The sequence below is a fragment of the Borostomias antarcticus genome, assembly GCF_949987555.1.
Source record: "Borostomias antarcticus genome assembly, chromosome: 6".
Lineage (NCBI taxonomy): Eukaryota > Metazoa > Chordata > Actinopteri > Stomiiformes > Stomiidae > Borostomias > Borostomias antarcticus.
In genome coordinates, this window is record NC_140239.1 from 7204939 (window position 1) to 7216832 (window position 11894).

General features: G+C 44.3%; 1 protein-coding gene across 1 annotated transcript; it reads right to left on the reverse strand.

Annotated features, from left to right (window-relative positions):
• Positions 1-10096: 10096 nt before the first annotated feature.
• Positions 10097-11425, reverse strand: LOC311310237 (beta-1,3-galactosyl-O-glycosyl-glycoprotein beta-1,6-N-acetylglucosaminyltransferase-like; the record flags this gene model as incomplete). The annotated part of the gene is made up of 1 exon (XM_084439660.1): positions 10097-11425. One exon carries the CDS (start codon positions 11423-11425, stop codon positions 10097-10099), a length of 1329 nt encoding a protein of 442 aa, XP_084295786.1.
• Positions 11426-11894: the final 469 nt, after the last annotated feature.

Below are 11894 nucleotides of genomic sequence, written 5' to 3' on the forward strand. Positions count from 1 at the left end.
ACTCAAGAAATTTAGAACAGAGAGACTGCAAACATTCTGAAACAGTTTAAAACGGTCTTGGCTGTTGTATGTGAACCTCCAGCTTTATTGACCCTCAGTCCTGAGAGACCCAGGCTGGTCACCATCCCTTCCTCTGCCTCAAAGACGTGATAGCAAGATAGATGGAGATTGTGAATGCATCTTTTATTGGTGTATAACCTATTAGGGCTTCATTGATAATGTGTATTCCGTTAATTTACTGTATATTCTTTCATTGCCTGGTAACTACTGCCATGCTACATACTGTACATTGCCTTGTGTGTGTGTGTGTGTGTGTGTGTGTGTGTGTGTGTGTTCGTGCTGTAAGTGGGACAAAAGCTAGGATGATTCCAAGGGCTTTGCACTGACAGGTGCCCTAATAAACCACTATTATTATTATTACTACTATTATTATTATTATTATTATAAAGTTAGACCTTACACCTTACCTAAGGTCTAGGTTTGGGGGGCCCAATATTATAATGTTTCATAGGGCCCAATGTGTGTGTGTGTGTGTGTGTGTGTGTGTGTGTGTGTGTGTGTGAGTGTATCTGCCTGTTTGTCTCTATGGGTGACAAGCATTCATATGCTGTCAGCTATGTAAAGCCTCAGTAAAAATCTGTCACCATCATTCTACCTCTCTGATGAATTATTCTTGTGTATGTATGTATGTATGTATGTGTGTGTGTCTGTGTGTGTGTGTCCCAGCAAACACGCAACGTCAGGTAGACGTTCAGATCATGTCTTAATAACGTCCGTTGGTCCAGAACCCCATTTGTACGTCTGCTGGACCCCTCTGCTGGACCCCTCAATATTCAAACGTCTGGCTTGGACTTTCATACTACTCACAAAATGACTATATGGCAATAAAATAACACAACAAAATGTTATATTCGCACTTTAACAAGAATAGTATAGCCTACACTTCACAAAAGGAAAAAAATCGATGAAACGGCTAAAAGAACAGCGTTTTGGCCCCAAGGATCCAAATAAAACCGTAGCCTACTGTACAGATGCAGCAGAACGTAGGTACATAATAATGATCTAATTAATAATTATCTAAGTTAATATATGAGAATGCATCGCTTACGGTAGGCTAGGCCTATACGTCTTGTGATTACAGATGCAGCATAGAACTTAGATGTTTAATAATTATCTAATACAATTAATAATTATCTAATTATCTAGTTGATATATGAATAAAACAATTGACGAGTTGATGCGCTCTGCTCTTACGCGCGGTTGAGGCGGCAGCTCAAATACACTTCGCACATATCCTCTGCACCTTATTGGCAGTGCAACTGCCACAGACAGCTTTGGTGCACTTCGTGCATTGGTAGACAGTTCTGTTCTTGCTGCAGCTTGTCTTCACCATGCAGGTATTTTTTGGGGGGGTATTCTTCTGTGGACACTACGGGGCGCCGCCGGTAGCTGTTTGGACGCCAGAGCGCGCAGCTCTTCAGCCAACTGGAGGCTGAAGTCGCGTCTGTGGAGGCTCTGTAGACTATCCGTCTCTCCACCAGTCTCCAGCGAGTCCAAGCTCCCCCAATGAATAATACTTATTTATAATAGCCTAACTGCGCATTCCCTATAGCCGTTCACTGAACGGCTGGCGGCCGATATAGGGCTTGGGAAAATGTAGTCCCAGACACGACCATCTTGTTTCTACACAGGTGTATCTATTTGTCTGATTGGCTCTACTGCATAGAATCCTATGCAATCAGACGAATAGACCTGTTGTAGAAACAAGATGGTCGTGTCTGGGACTACATTTTCCCAAGCCCTATAGGTATAAATTAAAAAACAAAACATACACAATATTTTTTTTATTTGAATGGTATCATAGGTGACGGCAGGTATCATCTTCAGCCATGGATGATGACTCCCATGCGTAATTCTTCCAACGTTGGAGAGGCGGCGTAGGCTACAACCGGGCTCAGGACGCGCAGTGTGATTGAGTGCACATATTGAATCCTGAAAAGCCGTTTAGATGCCTAGATCGTACCGGTGGGGCAATGTTATACACTCACCCAAAAGTAGGCTATGCCAGATCATCGTAGCGTGCTGCATCTTGCATAACATAAAATGACAATTTTTCCTTTGTTCATCTTTTCAAATCATTCCACCTCCGTTTGCAGTCTTCCACGTTTACACACACCAATGGCACTGACTGATTGGGAAATTAAACTCCAAATATGATTAGTCTGCCCAAGGGCGTAGGTTTGGTTTCAACATTGGTAGGGACCATATAACAGTGTAGCCTGCATACACAATTTTTGCTGGGGACGAGGAGAGGGAGAGGAAAGGAGAAGGCTCTTTGTTGTAATTCGGAGGCCTGTAGAAGAAATTTAAAATCCAGCGCGAGCCAGTATATCCATGTGATGGCAGCGGACGGGGTACCGAGAATGCAGCTTCTAAAAAAATTATTTTCTGCCGCGAAACGGTTGTTTTCATCAATCTATTTTTATGAATCGCTAGTTGTGCTTCCATAGGGCGAGGGATTGTTGTGGTTTTCACATGCCTCTTTAATATGATGATAATATGACCTTTTACGGGTGTTGCAGCCATTTTCCAAAATGGCCATCAAAATGGTGGGCGCTTCAGTCTATTTTGACTGCAGGGGGCATATATAGTGGTGCTGTGGTGATACAAGCATGAAAATTGTGATGAGCTGTCTCCATGGGTCACTTGACAAGAAGCCACTTGAAATTTCAAGATGGCGACCATTTTTCAAGATGGGCGCCACCTTAGTGGAGCAGTTATAGTGCGGCAGATAAGTATTGTGCATTTTATGACTAAAGCATGAAACTTTCTCCAGTGTTTCTATACACCATGTTTCTACACATCATGAAGTCTTTTCAGATGTGGAACCATTTCAAGAGGGACTTCTGGAACTTGTCATAGGACGAACACATTTGGGTCATCATCAACTCGTTTTTTCACTTTGTAGGCATAAATGCAGTGGTGTGTTTTTAGTTTGATGGCCGCCGTACTGAAAAAGGAAGTTATGTCAATGTAGCGGTTACCACAAGTGTGATTTCAGTTGGGAGTTGAGGTTACTCATTGGCTCTACCCTTTCCTTATCTTTGAGGACATCTACTGCAACTTGTGAAAACTCCTTTTCAACAGAAATGTTTTCTCCGGGCGTCAGCATCATATGTTGCACAACCACTGGCGTACCGGGAGCCCCGGAGTTAGGAGGCCCCACTAGATTTTTTTTTCTTTACATTTTGTAGCCTCTTAGATTTCCAACCTCCTGAAGTGGTTCTACGTCTGAAATTAATCCTTGGTGTGTATAGATCATATTCTGAAAGTTTCATGCTTTAGTCATAAAATGCACAATACCTTCCATATATGAACTTATCTGCAGCGCTATAACGGTCATTAGTTGTGAGGATGCCGTGATATCCCATTAAATTAAATCTCTGGTGGGCCGCTAATGTATAATAATGTAGGCTAATGGCTGCTGCTATCCTAATGTTACAGGATGATAGAAGCCAACAGTTCGCTAGCTAGCCAGCTTATATCACCAGTTGATAATTTGCCACAATGGAAAGACAAGTGATGTTAGTTTAGGTAGCTAATGTTAGCTAGCACCAACCTAGCTGGTTTTCATGTGGCTAATGCCTAACGTTAGATACTTAGTTTACCAGTAGCTAGCTAATGCTAACGTTACTTACAGTTGCGGAGAAAAAGCTCCTGATATCCCTCATCCTCTTTTGAGGGGGAGGCGACATTGTGGTGGATGTATTTAAACGGCTGTCAGAATCACAACTGTATGGCTTGCTGTCAGCGTCTGTCTGTAAGGCTGCTGATCTTCAGATCCAACGAAAATGCAACAATCTATCTCAGCCAAATGAGCCAATCAAACATGAGTTAACGGTCTAATGTAACTCCGAACATAATGCAAACTAACTCACTCAAAATGGTACGGCCAATTCTATCCTTCCAAACTATGGGAAGGCCATCTAAATGATCTAATATAACTGCATTCCAAAGATAATGTGAACAAGGTTGCTTAAATGTTGGTAGGGACAATTTGGGCCTCCCTAAATGTTGGTAGGGACATGTCCCGACCGTCCATACGCAAACCTACGCCCTTGAGTCTGCCATCGTCCAATGATATGAATACGAGTTGTATGCGCAGTATTTATAGTCATTTCCTATATTAGCAGCAAATTGCACTCAGCCGCAAACACCGAATGGGCGTGGTTGTGCTGGGATATTATTAGCGCAATGTCTTTAGTGAATAGGTTTTTACAACGAAGCACATAGTTGGAGCAACTGACGCGCAATGTAATGGTGCAATTAACGGTCGCAATTCCGCTTTAGTGAATTCGCCCCACAGTCTTGCGCCTACGCTTTGCACTGGAGCTTGTGACGGCCTCAGCCTTTGTGAGTCTGAGCATATCTGCTTCCCTCATTGCATTTACAGTAATAAATGTGCTCTGCAGCCACAGCCTCGTGCATGGGGTTGTCATCAGTGGACATACAGTGAAGCAGACTACCCCATATATGTTGTCCACTGTTCGCTGGTTATTGAGAATTGCCCCCCTGTAATAATTTTGTAAAATGTGGCATTTATTGGCAGTCAGCCAATAACTTCTTTCCCCCTAACTTCTTCTCTGCACTCATCTTTTACAATGCTGTACCCATTCGCTTGTGGGCGTGATTAATGCACTCTAACTTTTCTATTGCATGCACAGGATATGGGTTCAACCACTTCCCTAAATGCTGCACTCACCCCATCGGACACATCTGATCTCTGTGTACCGCAGCTGGCAGAGACCTGGCCCACATCCTGTTAGCTGACTCCTGCTCCATTGCCTTACTCGAACCTGCAAAATTTATAGCACATTCAGTGTGTGTCCCTTTCCAGCTATTAAACTCCTGCTCTGTAATTTTGCTCTGTCTCATTGCGCTTTCTTTCAACGAACAAGCATGGCAATAAGAGGACAGAACCTCATAATCTGTCACCAGTCCTATAATGAGGTCAATACACACACCGATTCCATAATGGGAACTAAACCCCCGTTTCTGCCATGTACCTGTACCATCAAATGAAACACCGATACTTATCACTGCGTCTGGATCCTCCCTCAGCAACGCTGCCACCTCTGGGTCCACATCTGCATATGCCTGCCTAATCTGCTCTCTGCTTCTGTGCAAGGACTCCAGACCTCTCTCTATTTCAGCAACTGTTTATTTGGTCAGTTTATGGATACATGTAGAAAAAATGCCACAGGTAGAGAGAGAGGGAGACTACTGTACATATTATAATGTAGCCTATAGGCTAGTAGGCTATTCATTTATTAACCTTTGTTTTGTTTTTTTACAGTTTATGGATGCATGTAGAAATGCCACAGGTAGAGAGAGGGAGACTACTGTGCATATTATAATGTATAGGCTTCTGATATTGGCTAGAGAGAGAGAGAGAGAGAGAGAGAGAGGGAACACGTTTCAATAGCCTACCTGTCACCCTCTTGTCATGTTTCTGATACGTTTTCAGATGAAGCCCTGGGATCCCTAACACTTTACTAATCTTTTTGAGAGCTGCATACCCCAACCCTAACTCATGCGCTAAGAGGACCATCCTCACATTGACATCAAATGCAACATCATTCCTAGTTGTATCATGAAGCCGAGTCGATGTGTAGACATGTTTCTCTCACAAAGACTGCACTCTAAGAGCAAAGTACTACAGAACCCACTATTCTGAGGATCTATGTTAATTTTAAGACCAGTCCCTGCACAATTAGGACTGATCCCTTTCTTGCTACTAACTCACTGACATCGTTTTCGCTAATTTTCTCACTACTCTTGGCTGCGGGTACTCTTGTGACACTGGTCTTGATCTACTGCTATCTGTCTTCTCAGTGAAATTGCTGCACACAGCGCACTCGGCGGGAACGCATATGATTGGTCAGACAGCCTAAGCGCCTGTGATTCGTCCGTGTCCTAGCACACGGTTCAAAGCTAAATTATTAATCACATTAATTGCGGCCTTTTGCGATTAGTTAATCGCAGAGGTCATAATCGCGATTTTGCTTAATTCACGATTAATTGTGCAGCCCTAATTCAAACGCGCCACATGAATGATTAACCATTGCTGAGTGGCGTTAGCCTCATCTCCCTGCTGCTCACTGGACATGCTAACGTTAGCCTCATCTCCCTGCTGCTCACTGGACATGCTAGCACCGGCTAATGACAACTTGCGCGAAGAGGCACTTTTTGTCTCATAAATGTCATCCTTTCCATTTGGTTTCTCTTGTTTCCTGTTCAACCTTGCGAGCAAACACTGTTAACAGTTTCATTATAGCGGAACAGGTCATATTTGCTCGTATGTGGTATGGCATGTTGAGTAAAAATGCTAACTTTTGGTGAATTTAGGAAGAATCTACAGATGCAAACAGACTAAATGAAGTAAAATAAACATCTAAGTGCACATTTTTGATGTTTTATTTCCACTAGTCTGAAAGAAAACATGTTATGGAAGCAAAATAGCACAAAATCTCACATTTGACCAGGGCATTGAAAAACGATGTTTTCACCTGCCGTGTCTCCCCTTAAAATATAAAGAAATGTTATTTATGTGTTGCTCATTGCTGAACTAATGTAATCCTCACATGTGCTGTACATTAATGTCTTGTCTTATTCAGCCAGTATGTGTTTGATGATAGAAAAGTGTCAGTGTTTTTTTTTTACCAGACTGGTTCTAACTCAAAATAGAAGCTACAGTCTGACTCTATGATACAATTCAAGTTATATATATATATTTATTAATTATCGCAATAATATTGTTTATCGCAATTATTTTGGCCACAATAATCGTGACATGATATTTTGTAATCTTCCCACCCAGGGTGTGACACAGTCTCAACATTTGCTGGAAGAGAAAAGAAAACTGCATGGGAGACCTGGAAGTCTTTCCCTGAAGTGACCGAGGCTTTCAATGAGCTCCTGCAGATGCAAGGTGATGTGAGTGAGCTGTCCAAGTCACTGCTGGAGCGCTTTGTGGTACTGATGTACGACAGGACAAGCGAAACCACAGAGATAATAATAACAATAATAATTCATTACATTTACATAGCACTTTTCGTGACACCCAAAGCACTTTACAATGCTTTTTTGTGTTCTCACTCACAGGTGAACGAGGCAAGAAAACAGCTCTTCACTCAGAAATCCTGAGCTGTGGAGAACATGCCAACAAAGGCTGCTTTAGACCAACATATTAAGTGGGCCACCTATCAAGCCAATGTCTGGTGCAAAGCCTTAGAACCTGACCCTCAGCTGCCAAGCCCTTCTGATTGGGGCTGGGTGAAAGAAGCAGGGATGGGATGGCAGCCACTGTGGACCACCCTTCCTGAAGCTTCACAGAGCTGCTATGAGCTGATACATTGTGGCTGCAAAAAAGGGTGTACAACACGCTGCACTTGCAAAAAGGCTGCCCTCAAGTGTACTGGCCATTGCTTCTGCTCAGGAGACTGTTCATGTTATTGTATGGTGGGTAAGATGCCAAGATGACAACGCTGCTTAGTCACACATTGTGTGAAGTCTACTTTATTGAGTTTCTGTGTTTGTGAATGGTGGATGTTTCCCCTATTTGTTAATGCATAAACATAAACACAATTGATATTTCCTATACTGCTGTCAAAATGTCAGTCTGTTTGCACTTAACAAAGCAATTTTAAGCAATTAAAGCAATTTTAAGACAGTTAGTGCGATCCACAACTCTCCTTTTCTATGATCAACTTGGTTGTGCAACATATGATTTGGTTTCTGTTGAAAAGGAGTTTTCACTTCCTCAAAGATAGGGAAAGGGTAGAGCCAATGAGTAACCTCAACTCCCAATTGAAATCATATGTGCTTTCATTCATGCTTTAGTCATAAAATGCACAATAGCCTACGTTACATATGAGCTTATCTACCGCAGCATAACTGCTTCACTAAGAACTGCTTCACTAAGGTGGCGGCCATCTTGAAAAATGGTCGCCATCTTGAAATTTCAAGTGGCTTCTTGTCAAGTGACCCATGGAGACAACTCATCCCAATTTTCATGCTTGTATCACCACAACACCACTATATATGCCCCCTGCAGTCAAAATAGACTGAAGCGCCCACCATTTTGGCAGCCATTTTGGCACAGCTGTAAAAGGTCCCTCCTGAAGTGGTTCTACGTCTGAAATTAATCCTTGGGTTGTATAGATCATATGCTGAAGGTTTCATGCTTTAGTCATAAAATGCACAATACCTTATAGAGCAAATAGATTGGCAAATAGATTTGACGACTGGACAATGGATGCGTTGCACAGCAAATATGCAGTATCCAATACTTCGTTCATGGCTAGCTAGCAATGGTACAGCAGGCTATGGCATTAGCTCATTTGGGTTGCTGTCAAAGCCGGTGCATTAATTTAAATCGGTAATTAAACTTCAGCCGAACTACGTGTGCGTATACACTGTTTTAACGCACGTCTCCTGGCCAATCAGAAAAGAGTATTAACCCAGGCCATGGTATAACGTTATTTATACCATATACAACACCTAGTTCCGACCGCACATTGTGATTGGCTAATGACACATTCCAAGCAGTGCCTTAAAACCCTATAAAAATAACTGTCGTTAAAAATAAAATTAACGACAGTGCAGTGCTGTTGTATAAAAGCGGCACTTTTATACAATTTCGCGTCGTGCCTGCGGCCGCACCACAGCCGTGCCAATAAACCACAGTAAAGCACTCTCTCTCGTGTCTTATTTCTTAAATATTTATCATTTGTGTGGATAGTTGAAGCGATGCATTCTGTAGGCTACCTCAATGGAGTCCGCTAAATTACCATGTTTAATGCTTAATGTATACTATCTGTTAGTGTGAAGTGTGATGATTTCTGTACAGCCAAGATCGAACCCAGCATGGGCAGGTGAGCGTAAAGGCAATACTGCCAAGCAACACAATGGCACCTGTTATATAGACTAGTGTCTCAACTTGCATTTAAAACGATAATGTAAACTTGAAGCATTCAAAGCAAACTGCAGACACTTTCAGGTGGATGAAAATAAAGTGTCTGCACATTAAAATGATTGGCTTCATAGAAAACTATATCTCGCCTATAGACTATAGATTTAACATGTCATTGGCTGTATAACTCCCATCTCAAATGTACATCTTGTAAACTACTGTCTGCAGACTCTGAACCAGCTCACTCCTCCCTCCACTACTACTCTGCTTGGCTGTTAATGAATGTGAATGGGAAGTCTTCACAAAACTGGCAACGTTTTGGAAATTGGAGAGGAAAGATGTCAAGCAGAAAAAGGAAACTACAGGTGGTGCTACAGTAACCAATTCAAAAAGCCAGTAGGAGAGCACAGCACATGAGAGGTGGTGGTTGGAGGTGGGAGGAAAGGTAGAGAAAAGGTAGGGGGGGGGGGGCGTGGAAGGGGGAGAGCAGTTGAGGGGGAGGGGGCGGAGGTCTGTACTCTCTGAGTGCAAGCCCCTCTAGTTATTTTTTTATGTTATTTTATTTATCCTTTATTTAACCACGATATGTCCCATTGAGATGCAGGATCTCTTCTTCCAGGAAGTTCTGGCCAAGACGGCACACAGATAGTTTCAACATTTAAAAAAACTACTAGGTACATAACCTACAAATAAATACATGATATATAATACATAAAATCAATACAAACACGGTACAAGGGAAGTAGAAACAGTCATAATGATCCTATACCGCAAGCTCAGCTTTCATCTTCCTTGTAAACCTACACCCCGTTTGTTATCCAGTAGAAGGACACAGTGTAACAGCTACCACATTAATTGTAGACTTTATCAAACACATTCTGTTTGTTAGGTATTTTGATGTTTCTTTATTCCTATAGTAACCTGTACTGTAGCTAGCTAGCTGGTAGCATTGTAAGCCACCTCTTGGTATGGTTGACCGTAGCACTGAACAGGAGCGTATCCTGCCGCGTGGAACAACTCTTTACTGGCACAGCACCCGTCAAGAACTGCTGATCCAAATAACGTCACATGCGAAACTATACATCCTATGGTCCTGAGAAACAAACCTGCCGAATGTCAACTTCATACCTGGTTCTCCTTACCAAGCACAATATTCAGAGTATCCCTGGAAACTTTGAACTCTCTATGACTCTCTGCCAGAGCCTTGTGTCTCAGGTACTTCTCCAGACAATGAATAGCCACCGCGTCCGTGTTCACGTCAAACTTGTTGGCAAACAGTTGGTGCTGCTGCAACATCCACCGCAGGTCCCCGGCCCCGTACACGCAAACACCCCTGACGTGGCGGCCCTGGCACGGAGGGTACACCGCGTCCTGGGTGTCTTCAGCTCCCTCGTGCCCCGCCCACTTCACCAGCCTGGCGATGGCCTGCATGTCCGAGGTGTGGTACTTGGGGCTGGGCATCTGCGAGCCGGGCACCCCGGGCATCCGCTGGATGGTGGCCCAGAGGAACTCGTCTGGACTGTAGGTGTCGTTGGCCCACTCGATCAGCGCCCGCACCTTGCTATCCAACAGCACGTGTAGCACGAAGCCCCGGCTCGCCACGATGTAGGCCCCCCCCGACAGGATGGGGAGGTTGAAAGGTCGGGGGGACTTGTCCTGTCCCGTCCCCTTGATTGCCCCGTCCACCATCTCGTGGACCTTCTGCCAACGCCACTGCTTATTGCTGGGCATGGTCTCCGACTCCATACTGTTCCTGCCGTTCAGCGCCCTCAGGCTGCGTACCATCTCCAGGTTGGTCTTGATGGGGAAGTCCTGCCCACACAGGTTGATGAAGTACTTCCAGGACGCGCTGGCGTTGTACAGGTCACTCATGCAGTTGATGTCGGCCTGGACGCGGCTCCAGCTGGCATAGATCACCTCTACTTGCTGGCTGGCCAGGAAGACGTTGGGGAAACAGGAGGTGATTCCAGTAATGGCAGATCGGACAGACGCGGCGGCCTTGCTGTCCACGTGGACACAGTAGAAGTTCTGAGGCGTGTAGATGGATCTCAGCAGCCTCTCGAAGTTCTGCACCTTGTGGTGGACGACCAGCGAGAAGGCCAGGGGAAACTGCTCTTCCTCACGGCTGAGGGGGAACGGCAGGTACTTCCTGTCGGAGAGGAAGGCGTCGCAGTCCTTGGTGACGTTGATGTAGTGCTCGTCGGGGAGCCGTGTGTGTTCCAAGAAGCGGCGCTCAATGAGGAGGAGCTTGGCCTGCTCCAGGGCCTCGCGCTCCCCCTGCAGGATGGCGCTGCAGTTACAGTCGCCCTCGAGACTGTGGTCGATGTTAGGACTGACGTCAAAGGTCGTCTTCGGATCCAGTATTAGTAACTTCACGATCGCCATGATGGCCAGCATCACAAAGAGCAGGAGCCAGAATCTCCGTCGCGGACGGAGCTGGGCCAGGGCCATGTGACCTGTATAACACCACCAGGTCTCTGCCTGCTAGAGTCAGTAGTGAAGATACAGTAACTGTCTTGTAGTTGGTATGGTTTGTAGTTGAGTTGGTTCTTAATCGATTTGGTTTTTAGTTGGTTTGAAGTTTACAATCAAGATAGTATGCCATAGGTAGTCAGGGGTGTTGATCCTACTGTGAGTGTCTGGTGATGCCAGTCTGCAAGGCTACCAGGATGTTGAGTCAGTGGTGCGTAGCGTCATTGCATCGCCTCAGCAGAGATCACATCTCCAGGCAACAGTTTCTGGGGAATTTGGGGATCTGGGAGCTGAGAAGTGAGATAAACAAATATTAACTGCTGGGATTTAATACTTGAAACACAATAGATTAGATCCTTTTTGGAATTGATAACAATGAGGAGTGACCTTGTTTCGTGCGGAGTTGAACAATATTGTGCAACATTCCCCCCCAATTGTTCTTTGTTGA